General features: G+C 38.8%; 3 protein-coding genes across 3 annotated transcripts; 1 reads left to right on the top strand and 2 right to left on the bottom strand.

Moving 5' to 3' along the window:
• Positions 1-4,181: 4,181 nt before the first annotated feature.
• LOC104422298 (dirigent protein 19) lies at positions 4,182-5,041 on the bottom strand. Its single transcript, XM_010034579.3, has one exon. It carries the CDS (start codon positions 4,951-4,953, stop codon positions 4,366-4,368), a length of 588 nt encoding a protein of 195 aa, XP_010032881.2. The 5' UTR covers positions 4,954-5,041; the 3' UTR covers positions 4,182-4,365.
• A 3,291-nt stretch (positions 5,042-8,332) lies between these two features.
• Positions 8,333-9,815, top strand: LOC104422299 (transmembrane protein 45A). Its single transcript, XM_010034580.3, has one exon. It carries the CDS (start codon positions 8,607-8,609, stop codon positions 9,489-9,491), a length of 885 nt encoding a protein of 294 aa, XP_010032882.2. The 5' UTR covers positions 8,333-8,606; the 3' UTR covers positions 9,492-9,815.
• Positions 9,816-10,490: 675 nt separating this feature from the next.
• LOC104422300 (E3 ubiquitin-protein ligase BRE1-like 2) lies at positions 10,491-23,277 on the bottom strand. Its single transcript, XM_039312637.1, is given in 20 exon segments — positions 10,491-11,038; positions 11,184-11,346; positions 11,906-12,108; positions 12,174-12,259; positions 12,262-12,310; positions 12,433-12,519; positions 12,688-12,760; positions 14,157-14,351; positions 16,403-16,479; positions 16,601-16,672; positions 18,230-18,390; positions 18,475-18,658; positions 18,748-18,867; positions 18,990-19,073; positions 19,153-19,346; positions 19,505-19,663; positions 19,814-20,044; positions 20,192-20,279; positions 20,391-20,552; positions 22,937-23,277. Coding segments are annotated over 20 exon segments (2,595 nt in total). The 5' UTR covers positions 23,012-23,277; the 3' UTR covers positions 10,491-10,906.
• Positions 23,278-24,205: the final 928 nt, after the last annotated feature.

Below are 24,205 nucleotides of genomic sequence, written 5' to 3'. Positions count from 1 at the left end.
TTATTTTTAAAAAAATAGATTTAAAAATTAAAAATATTAGATTTATTCATTTTATCTTATTTTTCACTAAAAACTAAAAAAAGTTAATATCTTTTAAAAAATGAATAAAAATAATTTTAAAAATACACGTGGAAAATAAAAAATTATTGAAAATGCCACGTCAGCATTTTTAACGGAAAATGCTAACGACGTTGATTTTAGGACTCATTTGAAACAATTTGACAAATTTTAGGACTTAAATGCACTTTTTGCAAGTTTTAGAACTGAAACGCATTTTCGTGACAAGTTTTAAGACTTCGGAACACTTATCTCTTATTTCTATTGTTGATTACTATTTGAGTCCTTATCTAATGAGTTAATGTTCTTATTTTGTGTGATGATATAGGTAATATGGATGGGGGCGAAAGTAGCATGTATAATAATCAAGTAGCATCAGTTGAATCAGTTGAGCAGGATTTTAATGATTTTGATATTGATATATTGATAACATGGTTGGCCACTGTTACAATGGATATGTCCATGCACACAAGAGAACCTATTAGGGACAGCTTATTGTCAGGACCACACTAGATAAGGGAGGTTTTTTATAGGCATTTCAATAGAGTATATGAAGCTTTTAGAATAGAGAGACATGTCTTTCTCAACCTTTGTGATCTAATGAAGAAAAATGTTGGTTGGAAGATAGCCAATATATTGGGATAGATGAACAAATCGGGATTTTCTTATCTACAATTTATCACAAGAACTCAAAAGAGATTTATGTAAAAGATTCCAACGTTCGGGACAAACTATCAGCAAATACTTCACTGAAGTATTGCAAGTAGTTCTCAAATTGACAAAAGAAGTTATCATACCACATTCCTTTAATGTTGTCCCACAAGAGATTCTTATGGATCATAACCATAAACGTTACTTCAAAGGTAAAATTCTCTTATATTCATTTACATCATCAATTTTATTTTATTGATAATCTTGTATAATACTAGTCTTTAATAAAATGACAAGATTGTATAGGCGCTATTGATGGCACCCATATTCATACTTTTGTACTTATGTCGAAACAAATCCCATTTAAAAGTAGGAAAGGCATCACCACTCAGAATGTGATGTGCATTTGTTCTTTTGATATGAAATTTACTTTTGTGTATGATGGTTAGGAAGGCTTTGCCAAAGATTGTCGGGTGCTTTCAACAGTACTAGAGACTCCTCTCTTGGAATTTCCTTGGCCGCCACCAGATATTTGCTTGTCCTTTAAGGAGTAATTTTCTTTATGATTGTATTTATGGTTACAAATTATGACCAATATATGAATACCTTGTTGTAGGCAAAAACTATGTGGTGGATGCTGGTTATGCAACAACTTCGAGATTTTTAACTCCTTCTAAAGATTAACGGTATCATTTGAATAATTATAGGGGTACAGCTGAGACGACCAACAACGGCAAGAGAATTATTCAACTATAGGCATTCTTCTCTACCTAATGTCATTGAAAGATCATTTGGGGTATTAAAGAATCAATTTTTCATTTTGAGGCATGTGCCTTCATTTGCAATTCGAAAGCAAGCACATATTATAATTTCACGTTGTGCCATCCATAATTACATCGATGATTAGGACAAAAATGGATAAGAACTTTTCCCTATATGGAGATCTGCAATATTTGTCTGAACCTACGCAAGATGAGATTGCAAACGATACATTAACCGAGAAGGGAAACCAAATGAATACGCTTAGGAATAGTATTACCAATAAAATAGCAAGAGACCATAATATGCTGAAGATTCCATGAAATTATATTTTCTACTTTTGTAATGTATTTACTATTATTTCGACTATTATTTTATATTTAAGGATTTCCTACGTTATTATCTAATGAATTTATATCCCTAGAAATAGAAATTTTATTATGTTATGTTATCAAACGAATTTATGTTCTAGAAATAAAAATTTTGAATCATTATCAAACAGGTTTCTTTGCTCATAAACTTATATGGAGAGTAAAAATTGATTTTCGTTCGAGAAATTTTGTCATGCGCGCCCTTAGCATGAGATGTACGAGAAAGAATCTCACCTAGGTTGCTCGACATTAGTGAGACTTTACCTACCTTATCTAAATTTGTCGGTAATGGCACTAGCCATGCAAGTTAGATAATGTCTTTGACAGGCCATCATCAAGTATCGAGTCTAAAAAGCCTCATTCCGACCCATCCACGACAAGAAATACCAAATATTCTGTATCAGATGAAATCGGTCTAGGTCAAGACTGACGTTTGCCAGGTTCATGAGGGCGGTTAGTGCCCAGAAAGGGAATTACCCGTCCAAACTCGCCCATTTTGTCTTTCGGACCAACGGGGGTGGGTTCGGCAGATAATCTACTTAATGATAGGTCTAATTGCATAAATTGCATGATTGGCTTTATATGCATTATGATGAAAAGCCAGTATGAATATGCTCATTCCAGATTGCATGAGCATGAATCCGACCTATATATTTCGCTTCCTGCGGGCTGAGTGCAAGGGGGTCCATGGATGCCATTTCTATGATTGGAGGCCCACTCGTGCTCAACGAGCCCATTTAAAGAGAAACTTCAGTACAATTAAGATTGGTAGATTGACTAAATATTGATCACACATGAAGAGAAATTAGCATTTTATGGTGCAATTTTTATGCTGACCTCCACCTGCTATCACTTTCCACCCTCACTTTCAAGGTCTTTTTGTTTTTTATTTATAAAATTTCTATGAATTTTTCATTATTTTGATGCAATTATCTAAAAAGTAATTTTTTTTTAACTTTGTAATAGTTGACACAACAAAATACAATACAAATGTTATACTTTATTGTGCATTGTATGAGAATACAACTTGATCTCAACATACAATGGATGTGTTTAGATTCATGTTTAGTTATTTTTGTGTAATAATATATTTATTTCGCACTTGAATTTGACTTTTATCTGGCACGCACGCATGTAAATTTCTTGACATAAAATTAATAAAGTGTGTTCTATTATAAACAATAAACATGCATGCACTCAAATTACTCATGTCAATAAATTACTTTCAAACTTATCGCATGAAAAGCAGTGACTGGTTTTCTCAATGAAAAGTAGGTTGCCAGCTAGCTACTTCTGATATGTAGACGTTTTGAACGGAGGGTGTTTCAATTTATTTATTTTATATCATTTATTAGAAAACTTTCATTCCATAGAATAAAGAAAAAGAGTACATTTGCAGATGTAAACGACAAAATATGGAGTCGCTGAAAATCCAATATTTTATCCCTCTCATATATTTATTAAAAGATTATTCCCTTTTCACGTTAAAAAAAAAAAAAAAACCTACTTTGTCCCTCTCGTATGTTTATTAAAAGAATATTCCCTTTTCATGTCTAAAAAAATCTGACTGAAATAATAACATTCATCGATGTTCTCTTAGTGCCAAGGTCATGGGTATGAACACCATACCAAGGCAAACCCATGTAAATACCCTTTATCAATGAAAAATAGATACTATGTAACTTTATTGCATATCTCGGAGAAATGATTAATATTTGTTCTATTATTTTTTTAGTAAAAATAGGTCACAATCTTTTTTCTTTTTATCTTAGCCAATGCTTAATCAATAACTTATGTAATGTATATAATGTATAAAGTAAGTAGAATTCTTAGGATTTTTAGAAAAAAAAACAATTTTTTTTTTTTTTTTTTTGGTCAGAAGAGTCCTCCGAAGATTCTTCCAAATATTATTTTGGTCTTGGATTAGTCATCTGATTTTTTTTTTTTTTTTTTTTTGATTGGTAGATTGGAGGATTAGAAACGTGTCTAAAGAATTGTGACTGAAATAATAAAATTCATCGATGCTCTCGTGGTGCCCAGGTCACGGGTATATAACTAGTCTGAAAAGAAATGTACGGGCATCATGCCCTTTCTTTCTCCAAAGCCCCGGTGGCCCATTGCACCTGGACATGCTTGACAACTAGAGAAACCCTAGAATTATCAACATCAACTTACAAAATCAAATTACCAATTCACGTGACGAATTACAATCCATCATGGAACACGGTCTAATCAATCGAATCAAACGACTGCTCACTACATGTCGAATGACTTAATAAACCAATTCCACCGACTAATCTTAGTGCACACGAAGATTGCGTAAAGGAAATTTGGAATGGAAGGTGTTAAATTTTCCGCCTTTCTGCATAAATTAATCTCGAGATCACTCGTAGCTGGATGTAATGATATACCTGCATTATTATCGACCACAAAAAAGATGGAACTGGAGAAAAGCTGGGGACCATCCACTAAAGATAAAGCAAAAAAGGTCTACAAAAGGCAACAAAAGTAAACCAATCAATCATGATCAATAGTGCAGCACGTAGACGTTGTACTCCACGACGGCGTTGCCGGTCTTGAGGTCGAACGTGTGGGTGCTCGCCTGGGCGTACCCGCGGGCGAACCGGAGCACCCCGCACCCCGAGATCACGGGCATCTCCCGCACCTTGTGGAACACCGGGTTCCGCCCCATCACGGTGATGCCGCTGCCGTTGTACTTCCCGGACACGAAGGCGAAGTTCATGATCATCAGCAGCGCCACCTCCTCCTGCGAGGCCGACGAGTAGAGGCCCTGGGCGCGGCCGACGAGCTCGGACGCCGGGTCGGGGAGGAGGGTCAGCGGGTTGTCGATCACGTTGACGAGGCCGAAGCCGGTGGCGGAGGCGTTGGAGGGCGGGGTCGTGACGCGGACGGAGCTGGGGTTGGGGCCGCTCAGGACGTCGTGCCAGTAGAAGCGGAAGTGGCTGAGCTTCTCCTTCCCGAGGTGGACGCCCATGAGGCTGGGGTCGAGGGCGGTGGCGAAGGCGGAGGCCGGCGCCGGCGCGGCGGAGGAGAGGAGGACGAGGAGGAGGAGCGAGGAGATGGGGATGAGAGTTGCCATGGAGGTGCTAGTCATTGAAGGGGACGGTGGAGGGGGGCAGGCGAAGATGGGAGATACATATAAAGTCTGTCGGGTCAAGGAGGGAGCGGAAAGTTGACTGGCCACCTACTCCCTCCCCCCCCAAGGGATGGAAATCATGGCGATGGCGCGTGAAGGGATGTTTCCTCCCTTTGGAAATGAACGAGTTCCGACCGTATGGTGCGTCTGATTTACGTGACTTACGTGACTCGGAGTCTCGGATCAGTGTTGTCTCTCAAGCGTGGCGTACAATCACCCGACAGCATGATTCGGTGAAGTTTCTCGGTAACGAGGCGTTAAAACGATCAAATTGTTTCTCGATCATAATTGATAAGAATAATCGGTTTTAAAATGAATAGATTTTCATTTTGAAATAGAAAACCGGACAAGAAAGGTTGGTTCCCAAATTTGTGGAATTTGAGATTGATCTAATTTTTGGTGAATTCAAATGCGAGATTACAAATGTTTTTAGATAATTTAAAGTCTCATTCTTTAGTATTTTGGATCTCAAATTAATCAAAATCTCCATAACAAGACGTTAAAGGTGTGATAAAATATAATCAAGTATTGTTAATTTATTAATAAAAACATATCGCTTTGGATGGTTCGATTCCATACTTGGAAACCGAGAATCGAACTATAGAATCGAAACATCCAAACCAACAATTATTGGTTCCAAATTTTAATAATCAGGAATCGCCCAAAACTAATCAGTTCGATTTAATTAGGTTCAATTCCAATACAAATCTCTAATAAAAATTACTATCGTTGTATTGCGTACACGACCATCAAACTTTTCATCATCACACGTGACTTTGCCCTCGACACTAATTCCATTGCCGACTTTTCGGAAAACTCGCACGCTCCATCTTGGCCCACCGGACTTTTCAATCGACCTTTATTTTCCACCATCACCAACCTTAACATCTCATAAAATCTCTCTGGAAGACCCTAATGATGGTGACTTGTTTTTTCAACTTCTCTTTTAAGCAGCTTTATTGGGGTAATGAATATTAATTTAATGTTAGTAGTTTACCAATTTCTAGGAAATTCCCTCACGTTGTTTTCCAACCAGTAGCTGAGCTTGATAGTATGTCCGGACAACAGTCAAAAATGGGTCGTCTATAATGTTCAGCTCCAGCTCATACTAAACAGCGACCTTGCTTGTCAGATTACCCCCGAATATTGAATTGAATGAAGCCTGTTTATGTCTTAAGAAATAATCATGCAGTAGTCCCCACGCCCAGCCTCGCTATAATTATTCTTCACTTCCACTTTTTTGGGTCTCCTGGTTTCCACTTTTTTTAAATCTTCACTTAGATATACACGGTCATCAATCAAATCATTTGAACCGTTAAATCAATGGATCATAATTATGATGGCACCCGCATCGGACGATTTGTGTCACTTAATTCGTGGAAGTTTAGGTGAGACTTTGCTCCCATCGACGGTCACTCGATAAAACCCGCATCAGGATTGGATATCCGCTTGTCTCACGATTAAAGAGATTGCTTGGATAGCAGTTCGAGTAGAACTTTCCCTAATATAAACCTTTTGCTTGGAGGTCTCTAAGCAACAAATGAGGTGAGACTTATTAGAGTTGGTGAGAGTGGGTGCGAATCTATGGAACACGATTCGATTGCAAGCTCATTTTGTGGAAACTCTTAATTTCTTTTTTTATGTACTTCGAAAAGAAATTTGAGCTTCCGTGATTGATTAAGTGGACGATCATATGGTATTCTTCATAGGGCTTATACTTTCTCCATTTTGGGATTTATTAGTGCCATCTTTATAACTTAACTTTATTTTTATCCTATTTTCTTTTACCTCAAAGTTTTATGTGGGATATGGTAGGTCTACAATCTATAAGACCGATTAATGCAAATGTTTCTCCTTAGAAAAATAAATAAATAAATAAATAAAGACATATGATTGATTATGCACTGGTAAAAAAAAGACAGACATGATAAGTAGTTATTACTACTTTTGAATTTATGTAAAAAAAAGTTTTGTACTCATGAAATACCATGATAACGGAACGGTAAAATAGGAATATACTTCGCCAGCTAAGATAAGACCGACTTGGAATTGGCATAAACGGCTCAAACACGATATCGTTTGTATTCCGTAACATAAAGAATTGAACATGTACTGGTCCATCTAAAATTGCGAAGAAAGGTCCGCTCGGTACTTCGCTTGGCTAACCCGATCATATGATTAGCTTGAAAGCTCGATTACATCTGAACTGAAGATGATGTTTTTGATCTCTGGCCCAAGTTTTCTCGATATGTAAAAGGGAGGACCGATGGGAACCACAGGATCATCGCTTCCCTAGCTGTCTTTCTTATTTTTTTAGGTCAGAGTGGTGTCTGAGTTTTCTCTGGAAGTAGGTGAAGAAAATGGATGTGGAAAGAATGGCAGCTTCCCATTGCCTTCCTCACGCCGTGTTTGACCCGTGAACCGTGAACCACCTCACGTGATGGGCCACGAGAATTTCAGTGGGCCTGAGTGGACCAAGCCACAAATCGGGCCTAAAAGTGTTTACCAAGCCCAGTCGAGATTTTAAAAATACTAAAAATTTATTGATCAAATATGATTGGGCTCTGAGAGGGCCCACACCGGCGTATATGACCGGCATGGGCCCATGAAAGAATTGTTTGCCCATACCCGCCCGATTTGCGCCGGGGGATTTGTTAGGTCCAGAGAGTGTAAATGAGCCATCAGACTCATGATCAAATCTAATTATGTCATGAAAATTGTATCCGCTAGATATTACCCGACCAGGGATTTGACCTAAACTCGTAAGCTACCCAGGGTAGGGTGATAAGGAAACTTGAACAAGCATATCGGCCTACCCATCTTTCTTTCAATTTCTTCAGTCTTCTATGGAAAGATGGGATGATTCCCTTAGCGCATCCATAGACGCTTGTAGATGATTGGTGTAAGAATTGCGAAGTGGTCAGGTATTTAGTCCTTATGAAGTAGATTTCTGAGTTCAAGTTCATTCGGGGGAAGGATCCAAGAATGGATGTACTACCCAAGAAGTGTAGGGGGTTCAGTGTAAATTTTGTTATAGAGAGGAAGTTTATGGGTGCACAGGGAATCATCACATATATCTTAGGACGAGAAGATCTAGCAAATGAAGTTGGAAGAAAACATGGTGAATTAGGTAGAAAAAGAATGATTTAGCAACTTGTGTTCTTATGAACAACTTTGATATCTAAATGGAGCGCCTAATGTCTAGGATTGACCGGTGCCAGCAAATGCAATGCATCCATAAACTTAGTGACAACGATGAGGAAATTTTTGTCGTATATAAAGACTAGTGCAGAGAGATAAAGGGCATGTAATTGCACTCTCATTTTTGGAATTCTAGAAAGCCCAAATGCTATCTGATCCAGTGCCTTGGGACTTCAGCGGTCAACCTCGCTGAATCTTATTCGCCAAGAAATAACAGAGCAAATTCAAACCAGAGAAGCCTCTAGAGCCCCTCATTAGCATTTAAAATTGACCTTCTATTCATTTGAACCCTCCTTAAAAACCTTAGGCATCACCCCGGTGTTATGCAGCCCAAGCTCTTTTCCTGCTAGAGGCACAAGGAAAGCCAAACAAGGGAAAACCATAGCCATTTTTTGGGGACTTGGACACAAATGGGTACTTTGGTGGGTCATGTTGCACCTGGCCTTGGCTTCTTGCTCATTGGCCTATGGCACCTCTTCAACCACATCAAGCTCCACGTTCTTCACCCAAGCTCCTACAAGTCCCCTCCATGGTTTCCCACCTTGGGATTGAGGTACTTGGAGCTCCTGTCAATCATGGCCGGTTGCTCGATGTCCGTGGCGATGGAGCTCTTCATTGGACCTCAAGGTCACCAGCCCTTCGACTCAGATGGTACCATCCCGTCGAACCATCTCCACAACTTCGAGCACGTGGAGATCTCCCTCGCCTTCTTCGTCTATGCGGGCTTTGCAATCCTCCTTGATCGGGTCCGGACTGTCCCCGATGCTAAGCATGGCCTCACACAATTGCTGGCTGCAATGGCTTTTGGCCAGCAGCTCCTCCTTTTCCACTTCCACTCAGCTGACCACATGGGTATGGAAGGCCAATACCACTTGCTCCTTCAAATTGTGATATCTGTTTCTCTTCTCACCACTCTAATGGGAATTGGTCTTCCAAATAGCTTCTTGGTGAGCTTCGTGAGGTCAACCAGCATTTTCTTCCAAGGTGCTTGGCTCATTGCCATGGGATTCATGCTTTGGACACCAAAGCTTATGCCTAAAGGTTGTTTTATGAACTCGGAAGAAGGTCATCGGGTGGTCCGGTGCCAAACCAAGGCCCTTCACCGGGCCAAATCCCTTGTGAATATCGAGTTTAGTGGGTTCCTGATTTTGATATCCATCTTTGTGGTCTCTCTTTACTTGGTTATGGTTAAAACATACGCCGGCGGCAATGTCAATTACCAGTCGCTTATCGAGGCGAATGAACTCGACGAGGACAGCGATGATGTCGAATCACAAAGAAAAGCGGACTTGTAGATGAGCAAAAGGGTTTCCTTCGTGGGGTGAAGTCCTATGTACCGATCAACGGGGGAAGGTAGACCAAGGAATATAAAACCACTGGTGGTTAATTGTTTGTACAAATTACGTTTGATAGGATACCCCAAAGATGCCTGAATTTGCCGCCTAGTGTTGTGTTGGCTTAATGAGGGCATGACTTTGGAAACAAGGGTTTGCTGGTAGGGGGGAAATGTCTACTTTAATTTATTCATTTGGTCTGAACCAATCACTTTGAATATTTTATTGGCGAGCTTGGTTACTTTAATATTTGTAGAGCTATCAATACAAGCCCTGATTGCACTCTGTCCGGATTTGAGTTAACTTGCTTCTGAAATTCGATGGAAAACAGAGAAAGGGTGATGCCCAATCAAGGTGATGTGAAGGTTAAAGATACTAAGATTAATCTACTGCAATCCGCTTGTAATCACTTACATCTGCTTAAACACTGTCCACCAACTTAAATAGTCATTCACAACTTGTCGCTTATATAACCTTGCTCGTTAAAAGTGGATCCGCTCATCAAAATGACCACTGTTAAGACTGTAAGGACTATTACTCAACACCCTAGTTATTATTTTGCCCCTAGGAGTTGTTGGCGATTGACTTTTTTCATGGCTTGAGACATAAATCAGGCCCATCTCATCATTCTCCTTAAGGCTCAAAATAGTCTTTCCTTACAAGTCGTGCACGTCTGATCACGATCATTCTCATTCCAACTACTAAGCTGTTGTTCCCATTCCTCTCTTTTTTACCAATAGAAAAAGAGGCCTTTATAATCAAGAAACAAAAGTCCTCTTTTTGCTCACGCAAGGAACATCATCCTTGCGCGAGCGAGTTGCCTCCCTGAACCTGCAAGTTCCCCGTGAAAAGGTAACAATCTGCTAGACCTTGCCTTGGAATCAAGGGCAGTGAATACTTGAAGCAACATCTGAGTGTGGAACTAACTTGAGAATGATTTCAGCTGTAGAACATCACGCATCCAATCCAAATTTAGCAAAGCATAATGAACTAGGGCTTCCAACAAGAACATTAATCTGACAATCATGTTATGTTGCCATTGAGTTGGACAATGACGTGCGGATGATGCATTCTTCTAAAGTTGCTGCGGAGAGACAATTTGACATTTCTAATGTCGACAGTAATTTTAACAATTTACAACTGGGGCCAGGCAAGTGCTATAAATCTTTTCCTGCCTAAATCTGTCTTCAGTTTGCACTCTTCACACCTATCAACCTAAAATCTCAAAATCTGTTAATATCATGATGAACGGCCCAGCTTCCGATTGAAGTTGAGTTTTGAAGACCAACAGAGAAACCAAGAGCAGTCATATATACTTTGTCTCGGCCACTCCAAGGAATCAGCCACAGCCAAATGGCAATCATCAGGTGGTTTGCTCACATCTTCACCAAGTGCACATCATTCTGGCCAAATGCAGTACCACATCCAGGACATTTTCGAAGGCGAATTTCTAAATTTCTTTGTATGCACTGATTGCAGAATAGGTGAAAGCATTTCACAATTACAACCTGTCAAAGTGAAAAGGCACGACCAGTTTTACTAGTGCTATTGACATATCAACAAAACTGAAGTGGAAACACACCCAGAGAAAATTGATCAAAGTTCACAATCTAATTGATAACCCAAAAACAGAGAACTAATATGCCAACTGACCTCCTTTGGCCGGTCGAGACACACACTGCACTTGAGCATTGTCCTGCAATCCTTTATTTCGTCCTGGAGCCTCCTCACCGCAGCCTCTCCACTCTCAGCAGTCAATTCAGCAACCTTCTTATTACACTCCACAATCTCTTCCTCCAGCTTCTTCCGTTCCTCTCTGCTTCAATAACATTTGGCTTAAAGGTGGAGATAATTATGTGTAGTTTTTTATTAGACACAGCAACCATCCATAACATCTACTAGATGACCTGCCTCAGACCACAAACAGGAAGTGCTTAAGCACACAAATTTGCCTACAGTGTCTTATTCCTACCAAAGAAGAAATCATGTGATATTGCTTTCTAACCTCCTGAGGAAAACAGGCTCCCTTTAGTATAAAGGTTGAGATGGGATCATTTTAGGAGAGCCTCCCACAAATTTTACTGGCTAGGTTATCACCATGCGTCACTTCTTGCTTAGTTTTGACAACTACCAGTGTACCCCAGCATCGGCAGGACAGCGAATGGAAACCAAAGCTGATAGGAGGGAAGCATCCCCAACACCCTATATAGACACTAATTATTTGTAGAACTGTATGTTCATTGATTGACCATGATTACTCCAAAAATGCAATGTTTCATCACAATGCAATTAGAATCCAATCTATGATGCATAAACCAAGCTTAGACACTGTCATATACATATAAGTGAGCCATCTTCTGGTTTACAGATATCACCTTTCATTGTCTAGTTTCATCTGAATCTCGTTAAGATCCCATTTTATCTGGTCATATTCCTTTTCAGACGAAGCAGATGCAGATCTAAGCCACTTCAACTCCTTCTCAGCATCACCTAATTCTGACTTTGCACCTTCCAGGCTAATTGCAGAGTGCCTTTCTTCTTGACTACATTTTATTGCCTCCGACAAATAAACCTTCATCTGCAATATGCTTAGAAACATCAGTAAAAGATACTAGCAGCAGTATAGTGTCTAGAAAAACTCACCTGCTCTTCACCATCAGAAATCTTCAACTTCAGAGATTCTACTGACAAGTTAACCTGTTCAAGTTCCTTAACCAATGCCTGTTTTCTGAAAGTAAAGAGTTCTGAGCCTGCTTTATCTTCACACTGTCCGAAACCAGCTGCATTACAGATCAGGTGACAGGTTTAAGGATTGGCAAAATACAAGCTGAAAAATTCAAAGCACTGTAATAGAACTGGAAAAGTACCCAAGACAAGCTGTCAAGAAGATCCAAATACAAACCTTAATATTATAGTCATCCCTTTCAGTCACTTGATGCAATAAATGCTGATTCTGTGTCTGCATATCTTCATATGCTTGACCTATGGTCTGTTGAGCAGATAATCTTGTTACATAGTTTAGAAGATGATAATAAAACTCATGAAAGAAAGGAGGGAGCAAGCAAGCAAGGAGACAGCAAGAGGAGAGGCATCGAGGTTTTAGCCAGAAAAGAAAAGACATCCTCTCCAAACAGAGAAAAGATTACACTAAAACCACCTCAATCTCGGATATATATGCCTCTGCCTCCGCAACTTTTATCTTAATTGCTTCAGCAAGCTCAGAAGCATCCCTGCGAGGAATTATATGACAAAAAAGTTAAGTAATACCTCCATCATGCATGCACAGGGATATTTTCCAATTCCAAAAGTTAAAAGAGGGAGAAGAGTCATTGTTCCCCCTTCCTCTTTTTGGGTGTGAGTTGAAAGGATCTGAAGTAAAGAGGGAGAGGGGAGGGCGTTGTCCATTCATCCAGGGAAAACACATCCCACACAGCCATGATGTAATTACAGGCCTAAGTCGAATGTTTTTGGTCGATCACCCAAAAAACAAAAAAATTACAAGCAAGGTTGAGAAAGAGAAAAGGATAAAAGACTAGAGAGATTGACAAAATTTGCAGGGAAAAAGACATCAGAATTAGACTTGTCATCGTGCTCGCTTGCATGCGCATAGAGAAGCAAAAGGCTAAAACTGGATGCTTGAAGACTGAGGGTTCTGTTACGTCACAATCATCTTTGTATACTGCAAACAAATCTAGGCCATCAATTTCCTGTGCACATACCTACAGAACATTATATATGTCCATAAAGAGCTCCAAGCAGTAGATTACATGCATATTTCTTCATATTTATTCTGGTGAGACCTTGTGAGCTGGCAAAGGTATATAGGACTACAAAGAGAGCTTTCAGTTTTCCCTCATTTCTAAAAACAACACGTCCATCCCTAGACTAGACAACAAGCAAGTTCCATATAATTGGTGGATGAAAAACTGTAGACAAGTTGCATACATTTGTGCAATACAAAGACATCTTTTTAGTTAAGATGCCTACTCATTTTGCTGATATAATTCGCTGAAGTTTTTCCCAGCAGAAGCAAAAAGACAAAAAGGACTTGCTTTGTTCTAAGCATCTAGAAGTTTGGCTCTTAAAAGTTAGATATTGGCCTCTAGAATTTAACAGAAAAAGTGATGGAAGGGCTGTCATATGAAGATCTACTATTCAACTACTAAGTGGTGTTTAATTAGCAGGTCCAGAATTAAATTGGATTGCCTGACAAAAAAGTGAATTAGTGGTTGTGGGAAGGTCTGAAGATACTTTCTATACAAACTAAAGAGAGTCCCTAGGTCGTCAGTATCCAATAACAATTCGAGGATAAACAAGCAACAAAAAACAAAGACGAGTGGTACACGCTTAAATAACACTGATAAAAAGATCAATGAACGAGCATGATCAATCTAGACAAACGAAATAATTACCATCAACCATCTATCTTTCCAGTCATTTGAGCCCTAGTCATTTTGCCATTGTGATAAACCACTAGAAGCCAGTATGTCCAAGCTACACCCGTCACTTACCCCACTACCACAAAACAGCGTCCATCCAAAAGTGCAGGGAAGTCCAAGGAAAGGAAAAAGGTAAAAACAATTACCGAGCACAAGCATTGCAATGGAGAGGGGGATAAGAACTAACCTTTCAGATGCATCCAGTTTGGCCCTCAACTCTGCTATTTCAGCTTCAGCAGCAGAAAGCCTTTGTTGACAAGCAACTTCTGCTTCATTGGCAGCTTTAACTCTCAGCTCTAAATTATGTTCCTCCAAAGCATTTCTAAGGACTTCAGCTTGTGATAAAGCTCTGCGTTCTGATTCTCTGATATCTGCAACATCTCTGAATCAACAAAAGTGTTATTATGAGTCATAATCATATGACAAAACAATAACAGAAAAATGAGCTGCCAGAGCACAATGACCCAATATTCTACTCCCATGTCATGCAAATCAAGCAATCTCCACTTCCTTTGTGTAGCCGTCAAGAAAAAAGCATGCTAACCAAAAATCTTTCTCAAAAAAGCTACTTCTTGAGATACTTAGATAAGAGAACAGTCGCACAAGTACTCGTTTAATCACACTAAACCCTTGGAGGAAAAATTGGACCCTCCGAAAGTACACATAGCAAAAGATAGCAATTTTATAGGCATAGGGTGTCCGTGTTTGGGATTTCTTTCGATCGCGTAGGAGCAGGTGTCCATGTCTAGTGAAATAATAAGATGAACAACCATGAGCTCTCTCCATAACAAAAAAAACAGATTTCTCATCATTTACTAAAAGAAGAGGAACAGGCAACAATCAGCCAATGACTGTTATGTTATTTTTACAAAATGAGACTGAATTATGCCAAACAATGCAGTGCCTTCCTATATTCATTAGATCATTTCCAAACACAAGTCCACCACTTTTAAGAAATCATTCAAATTTTACACTGTTTTAATGCTTGAACCATAAAACAACCATTAGAAATCATTGGTTTATTTCCACAACAAATACAAAAAGTAGGTTCGCTATCTAGTGTACTGTCTGACAACAAAAAAGCGATGAGAAAAAGCAAAACCCAAGGTACATTTCATATGGATCCTTAACAAAAGATAAGACTAATTCTTGCAAAAGCTGGAGAGTGCAACAATCATCTCAGCTATGGTTGAGTGCATCATTTAGAAAACCGTGCATTGCAGCAGTAATAAGTGAATTGCAACCTCAAACAAAAACTGCACATTTTCCGCATGATCTCAGAAACAATCACATTATAAACTTAGAGCCAGTTTTCTTTGAGTAAATGCAATGAATATGTGATGAAACTCACAATTCCAACCCTAATATCTCCCTTCAAGACAATAGAAGAAAAAAAATATTAAGAACCAAAATCAAAAGCACCATGAAAACTACCTACTGCAGTTCCACATGAAGATATGGGCAAGTCAGTATTCAAGAAAACACGCTCGGTAAATTTTCGAGACAGATCGTTGTAGCAACTGTGAACTAGTTTATAAAAAGAGGAACCTTTATAGAGGAATATTGATAATTAAGTAACTATCAAAACTCGAGATTTGTTTTATATGCAAAAATCAATTGCAGTTTCCGAGAGCTTAAGGTTGAGTCAAGTGCTTTTGTAACATAGCATCAGAGACACCCAAAACCTAACAATCCCACTTACTATAAGTGAATCTATTTTCTTTTTATAGTGCTTCTGCCTCCGTTTGTCTGTCTTAACGTTTTTACATATCCATCTCTCCCGGTGTAAGTTCCAACTTACAAGTGAGGGAGTAATAACAAAAATCAATAATAATCGGTGCTGAAATTTGAGTTTTTGAGATAAATAGTCCTCTAACAACAGTCAACCAGAAGATCTCTTAACCTGACTGCACAGAACGTGTACAATATCAACTGTTTCAGAAAAATTACAACATAAAGTCCAATTTTTTTTGGCCTTATTAACTTCTCATCATATCACATATATAACCAATTAATGAGGACTTAAAAGCATGGATAAAGCCAGACTAGTTGCTCCTTGGTGATTTTATCCTGATCAAAGTCAAGTTCAATAATAACAGGTTCGAAAAGGGATCTTAATAAAAATAAAGTGTACTAGAGAAAATATGAGCACAGAGCTAAAGTTAAAAGTAAGAGCTAGATGTGTACACAAAATGGAGACTCATCAGGGAACTACCAAGCTATTATATAGAATTAGCAACTGTTGAGTGTAGCCAGTGTTCCATAAATGCGAGTAAATCTGACTGAGCAATTATGAGCCAGAAGGAATAAATAATGCATCTGAATATCATAAAGCAACCTGAAAGTATCAGAATGCAGCAAGCTGCAACTGTATCTAAAAGAAGGGAACATCCAATCTCTATCAAGTCCATGATCAGCTTTAAATCCGCTTACCTGTTGTCATAACTCTCATTTCCATACAAATCCAGGAAGATCTGAAGTTCAAGTTCTTCCTTATGTAGCTTCTCAATCTGCAAAGGATCATGATGATTCAAATAACCACTTCAGGCTCACTAGCTTTACGTTGTATTTATGTTTATTGTAATAATGATTTCTTATTAAAACTTAAAAGGAAAAGAGGGTATAGATTACCAATTCTTTAATGGACTTGATTTCCTCCTTTTGTTTAGTACATCGGTCTGCTAACCTCTTTCGCTCATCAGACTACAACAAATAATAAACCAGTCAAAAACCCAACAAAAGCTACTCTAGAGACAAATAAGACACCAAATAATCCACGTTTGCACATGTAGCATGCAAAAAAATTCCCATCCCCAGTTCTGTTTCACTAGAAATGGTTCCTTATATAAATTCTGAATGATTCATAGAAAAAAAGCTTCTTCACAACCACCAAACATTTGCAGTCAACGCCTCTCTCTCACATAAGTTACAATCAAGTCAAATTAGACCATAAAGAAATTATGTATAAAACATTATTGGTTTGAGGAATAGCTGAGCCAGCAGCACAGAGAGAGGTGAGAAGAATTGACAAACCAGATGCGGTTGACTATTAGAACAACAGCAGGCAATGAAACAAAATGTGGCATGTCATTTAAGTTTTCTCACACAAAACAGCAATCCATGAATATGCTTTGGGGAAGAGAAAGGAAATGTCTGTAAAGTGGGAGCCTCATAGGACTGCATATTTTTAATCAAGGACACAAAAGGACATAGAAGCAAGATTGTGCAGTATCCTCTCAGTGTTCAGAATTTGTTCAAAGAAATCTGGTAGTTTAGATCCAGGAGGGGTTCCAAACACAACACACACAAACGCTTCCTCTGAAGCATACAAATCAGCAGTAATGAAAGCAGAATGCATCTCATTTGAAAAATTCGTATGTATATATGTACCTATAAATCATCAGCTAGAGATTTGCGCACATATGCCAATAATAAACTGTGTGGCACATACATGTGATCCTGATTTTCTGTTCAAGATGTAAGTATATATATTACAAGGCAAAACGCACCAGACTAAGTTTTCTGCAAATTTCAGATTTGCGGTCGTTGGATTCAGGTCACTCAAGATTAGAGAAAAATTTGTTTCAATAAGCACCAACGTGACACAAGGAATTAGGAAATTTGTACAATTCTCTCAAACTAGTCGATGGGTGGTTGTGTGTGCAGTTCTATTGTATTGGGGGCATTTTGGTGAGGTGACCCATGCCATCCCCTTCGTTGTTTGGAAAACAGCGCAAAGTCTTCTTGGATGACGCTACATCACGAAATAACATGTTGAATAAATATATAAAAAGAAAAAAAAAATGTCCAAAGCTAATCCTCAGGACAGCTAATAAAAATGAATTAAGATCCATAGGGGGTTAAACCAGGACGAAGAGCGCAAAAAATCAATGTACAGATCGATATGGCAGACAACGCCAACATGAAAGCTTGCAATTCCATGCAAGAGTACCACTGTAGTTGGCAATAAGAGAAGTTGTCAATAGAGTTTGGAGTGAACAGTGTGGCAGGGATCACAGGCACGCAGAGAGAGAGAGAGTTGTGTCATGTAATGACATCCATCTTTCTGGTGAGCTCCTTTATTTCATGGAGTTCCTTTTCCATAATAATAGGCAACCCCTTTGCATTTGTTCCCATTTATTAACTTTTTCTACTTGTCTACAGAATAAATCTAACACTACCATTCAAGAGCAGCACTGCACAAATCAATGAAACAATTCATAAAGTAAATTGAAGTGACTACTCTCAGTGCTAGAATACCTTAATAGCTATGGAAGCTTTTAGTGACTGTGTTTTCTCACGCAGCAATAGTGCTTCATGAGCTGTATCTTTCCATCGACTCAACTGTGCTTCCATCATTCCCATTTCCCTAGACAAAGCAGACACCATTACACGAAACTCCGATTTGATGTCTTTTCTCCCTTCAGAAAATGATAGTAACTTCATTAGCTAATGCCAGGCATAGCACCAAACCCAAAACCAAACCAATTGTGAATTATATGAACCTGAATCTTGAACAGCTTCTTCCATTTTAATCTCAAGATCATTTTTCTCACTAATGCACTTCTGTAATTGAAGCTCCAAATCTCCAAGCCTAGACTCAGTATCAATGGCATTTCTAGCAGCATCTGCTGACTCTAATTTAGCATTCAGTTCCTTCTCTCTCCTTATGACAAAGGACCTGTCAGCCTGGAACTACACTTTTCAGAGGCCTTTGAAAAGAAAATTTATAAAATAAAGTAGAACTAAAAAAAATAAAAAAAATAAAGCAGTTTAACCTGCAGTGAATCAGTTAATGCTTTGTAGTGCTCCACTTCAGCATTGAAATGCTGGAGCTGATCATTTACCAGAGTGTAAAATCGAGATGAAAGTACATATTTTTCATCTTTCAACTCATTCTGCAAGAACACAAAGCCAAGGAACCATTTGTCATTTGAAAATATAAGGAATTTTGACATGCTACTAGTAGCAAAAAGAAATCAAGCCCCAGAAACAATTTTCACTGCACATAATTACACACCTGAACATCTTGCAATTGTTTTGACAAAGTTGCATTGTACTCTCGAGCATATTGAAGCTCAAAAAGTCGATCAGATGCCAAAATCTTTGGAACAATAAACAAGTGAGAGGGAATATAAGGAGGTAGATGGAAGAAATCAAAAAATTTATAAAATTTATAAGACCTTTTTTTCTTCAATGGAATCCTTTAATTCCCGCAAACAGAGCATCTTATCTCCCGACTTTTCAGGTGATGAATTTCCATGTACAGAACCTGCAGCAGGGTTATAAGCTCCAGAGGCAAAATCCATTTGCATTCTTAGATTGATAAGCTTCCTTCTACTTTCTTCAAGTACTGCCATGCTTTCTTCCAGCTCACCTTGTCATGAACAAAACATGTAAACAGTCAAGAGTGGCATATTGCCATTGCAACTAGCTGAATAATGACAATGCAAACTATCAATTTCCGTGTATTCTTATCGATTACAGAAAGCGATACAGATAAGAATCACGTTTCCCAGAAAAAATCTCTAAAACCTTCAAGGTGTTTAATCTCGGACGCATCTTCTGAATGACTTCTAACATAAATTTGAATGTCTTCTGCGTATTCTTTATGCTTGAGGTGGAGAACATCTATGGCTTCATGCAGACTTTTAGCCTCCTCTTTCATCATTTTATCGATCTCCAACAATAGTACTGTAGGACAACACCATGTAATACAGATTGTCAAGGAGGATATAGACAAATCTGATTGTTTGTCCACAACTCTAAAAGGATATGATACTTGAGACAAAATTTCACATGAGATTATTCATAATTTCATAACATATAGAGAGTTTCTCCAACCTTCTGCAGAAACCCTTGCCTGCAAATTTTGTGATATGGTCATAGTTTTCAAACTCTCAGCTCCAATAGTATCTTCCAGGAGTTTCATCAACTCAGATGTCGACGACTCACGCAAAGCAAGAGCTTCTTCAAAAAATTCAATAATTCCATCACCAGAAGTGCTTGGGATAGAATCTTTCTGTAGCAGTCTACACAAAAAAATGTCTTCAGGCCGAGATGACGGTATGGAACCTAAGAAAATCCCAAGTCAATCTACATCATGCGATGTCCAAAGGTTTAGTTAACTCACTGCAGTATATGAACATGATTATATATTAAAAGCTGATTAAACATGACATTTGAAAGTTCCATGCAAGCAAGGAACCTGCTTAAGCATACCACGGCAATCCTCCACAGCACCCAATATCTTCAAAGCATCCTGAGCTCCTCCTGCTCGCACTCCCAAAAGGACTAAATCATCAACCAACTACACGTCGGTAAAAAAGAAAGAACTACTCATTAATTCAACAGAAGCAGGATAAAGAATGATGACTTTGCACAATCCCACACATAGATGACATGAATTATTAAAGCTGACCTGATTCCATCGTTGGTTCACTTCAATTAATGTGTCATCATAAGAAGTTTGCTTCTCCCTTAGTCCTTTAATTTTGGCTTCAAGATCATGCAACTCATGCTTTTGTATGTCCAATTGCTGCACAAGTTTTTGGTTCTCATAATGGAGAACAGATGCATCAACCTGTGGATCAAATTGTGCTCAAAGTATAAGAAAACGAGGCAAGATCTTCATAACAAAATGCGTCAAAAAAATAAAAATAAAACGAAGAACTCACATAATTGACAGCATTGAGAAGCATCAGAGTCATTCACTAATATGACAATCAAGCATGTGAACAACCACATAAAAGCCCAGATGAGAAGGGGAAGAACAATATGACTAAAAGAATAGACCCTTCTCTGGTTGGTACATTGTATCTAGTCTGTAATCCCCGGTTTTACAATTTTGTCATACAGATTGGGATTCCAATCACAATGGCTGAGAAGGATCCATGGGCATGATAAGGCATATAGGCTTCAAAGGTGAGGAAGAAAGTTGTTTGATATGATCCATGGCATCTAAATTCATAACAGAAAACAACGAAGAGGAACTTCTAGTACCTGTACTACAAAGAAGATCTTCATATTCTGGATTCTTTTATCAGAAAGGAATCAGAGAGTTCATGGACAGTAAGGAACGCACTTGAATTGGCATAGGAAAACTCGGATTAGAACCTTTACTTCCTTTAGGTATAGTGGAAAATACAACTTTGATGTACATATTGTACTAGACATTTTTTTATGTTGGCTTGTGCAAGAAGTCCATGCTTCTTCATCAGGAGCATTTCTGATATATGTCTGTGCCACCTTGGAGCCTTTAACCAGACCTTTATCCATGAAAAGAAAGGTAAAAGGCACTGAGACATAGGTGTAAATTATCCAAGAAATTCAGTGGTGATTGACTATGACTTGATCTGCTTCTTGTTTATCATATTTTTAATCCTTTCCATGTGAGGCAGAAGGGATAAATGTTAAAACAAAGGTCTAGTACCCAAAAAAGAATTCAAATTTATTCTTGACCAGGTCTATTCTATCGGGTCAGTGTTGTCAATTCACATAAGTCCCATTGAGTGGCAATTATGCAGAACAACAAAATAGCCACAATGAGGGCTTTGTGGAAATTGGTTTGTTTTTTTTCTTTGGTTTTTTTTGGGTTGGGGGGGGGGAGGCGCATCAGGGTGTTTGTGCTAGAAGTTGATAAATACGATAATTATCTTCCTCAGGGATCTCTGAAGATGGGGTTTGCCACTTTGCACAAACTGGTCTGTTAGTGATAGCCAAGGTAAGCCAAAGATAGCTGTCATGTCAAACTGACCTATATATGTTGTTTGAGGCTTGGGTGCTCAAGTTTGACAGGGCATGTTACGATTGGTCATGATGATCAATTCGACATTTTGCAACAATCTACCAAGGGAAAATTGGCCTTATTTTCCACCAGGTGCCACACAAGTCCTCAGATAGGAAATATAGGCCCATGACATTAGGCCTCTAGCTATTACATACATATACTTCTATAAGTAGAAATCTCCAAACAAGGGAGCCTAAAGGCATCACCCTTTCCTATCACTCATTCCTGCATCTTTTCATCCGCAAGGGTCAAAATGGGGGTCTAGAAAGGTTTAGAGATTGTAAGGATCTGAACTGACTAAGCCTTCAAAACAGGTGTAGTCTATATTGATGTTAATTTGTGACTCCAACAAAGCCATGTATCTACATGAGAGGCAGAGAATCTAACAAGTAATTTAACACATGTTTTAGATAAATTTCTAATTCATACGACATGACAAAGCAACTCAACCACATAAGTAATGCGCTTATCAAGTTCAACTTTTCAGACTGTCAAGTGCAAGTCAATACCACTTTCAAGATGCTGTTAAGCTCATTCTCTTCAATTTCATGTTCCCACCGAACGCCAAAATCTCTTATCCTGCTATATATGAATCTTCTTCCTTGTCAAGTAGCTTGACTACAAAGTGGTCACTAGTTGTATTCCATAAGCTCGATATAGACCAGGGGTTACTAATAGATAATGACAATATTGCCCATTGAGGCCTTGATCTAGAATCATTAAGAGGAAGAATATGTTATCGTCACTCATCTCTCAAGCACTAGCAGAGTGAGCAAGCAGCTTTCCACATGACAAAATTACCATATTGAACGCACTTCCCATGAAGAATATACAAAAGCAAAAAAAGCGAGTAACATCAATCGAAAACGCCAACTTTACCTGTTATAAACTCCTTCAGTATATAAGCAACCAGCTATGCAAACAACGACAGATAAAAATCCTCCACTAAGCCAAATGAACGGGGAAAATCAGAATTTGTTCAATGGAATTTCCCATCATAACTAAACCCCCGCCCCCCAAAAAAAAAAAAAAAAAATTCTTCCCTCATCAAAGTGAGCTCAACTGGGCCAGAACACCTCTTTCCTTCCACCAACAGCACCATACAGACAAAGAAATCACTGATTATCGCCATTTTCATCGCTCGTAAAAAATTGCAGCAATGGCGGGGAGAGACTTACGGTGCGGTTATCGGCAGGAGAAGCGTTCGACGGAGGCCTCTTCCTCTCTGGCTCTTCAGCTTCTGAATTCTCCATTCGACTGGAGTTTCGCTCGAAGAGAAGAAACTCACGGTGGCGGGCGAGCTCTAGTTCGAGCCCTAAATAAGGAGGAGGAGGGCGGGCGGGCGATCCGGCCGGGACACGGAAGAGCTGGAAGTCCGGGACCGTCGGAACGGCGAGTCGCGGCGGCGGTCCGCCACCGGCGAGCGACGTCCGCCGTCGGCTGGGCCGTTCGCTGGAGAGCGGCTGGGGAGGAGAGAGAGCGAGTGGCGGAAAGCGCAGAGCGCGGAATTGCCGATGGGGAAACTAAACTCATTTCTGGGGTTTTATTCAGTAATTTCTCTTATTTACCCACAAAATCTTTTTTTTTTTTTAATTTTTGTTCTTATAGTTCTTTGATTTTTTTTTAAATTGAATAATTTCTGACAAAATTGTCCAATCAATTTTTCAGCTATTCATTTGCAGTTGGTGGAGCTACGGTGTGACGAGCTCGCTAGATGGGCAATTGACATTTATCGCGGCAATTAACGAAATAGATTTCAACCTCTCCGATTTATTTTTATGCCAAAATCAGTAGTGAAATGTTAATTTTCGAACATCACAAATTGGGAAATGCGTTATAATCTTTCACTGGGTTATAATCATTGAATAATGCCTCGAAATAAGATGTTAATTTATATGCAGCATTTGACAATGATGCGAATAAAATACAAAGCGATGCAAAGAAAGATTTATTAGTGTTCAATTTATGTTTGTTAGAAATAATGATATTTCTATTTTTATTATAGGTCATGAGTCCTTTTTAAGTTTTCAGCTTTAATAAATCTAACCATTAACTCGTGGGGAGTGCGCTTAATTGAGATTTCTCCTTCAGCAAAGGAAGACAAGGTTCGAAATCGTGCGTTATTAGCGATTAAAATGGGAGCCCCGACAGTGGATCGTTGAACCAATTTCCCCCGAGATATAGTCGTTGTTAGGCCTCCACTGCAGAGGCTCGTGAGACCTCAAATCAACATAAGCCGACAAGGGTAAACTCCAGCGGATCCTCGATCACCATTAAAAAAAAAAAAAATTCTAACCGTTGACCTTTAATAATTACATTGAAGAACGAAAACATTTGTATCTTTATTTAACTAGAAGTGTGTATATACTGGTCAGTATAATATTTGTACTCCAACCAAAAATATAATATCTTACATATAATAAGGGAACAAAATATTTATACCTTTC

The sequence above is a fragment of the Eucalyptus grandis genome, chromosome 5 (genome assembly GCF_016545825.1).
Source record: "Eucalyptus grandis isolate ANBG69807.140 chromosome 5, ASM1654582v1, whole genome shotgun sequence".
Classification (NCBI taxonomy): Eukaryota; Viridiplantae; Streptophyta; class Magnoliopsida; order Myrtales; family Myrtaceae; genus Eucalyptus; species Eucalyptus grandis.
The sequence above is the reverse complement of the archived record's forward strand: the minus strand, read 5'-3'. Positions and strand labels throughout refer to the sequence as shown.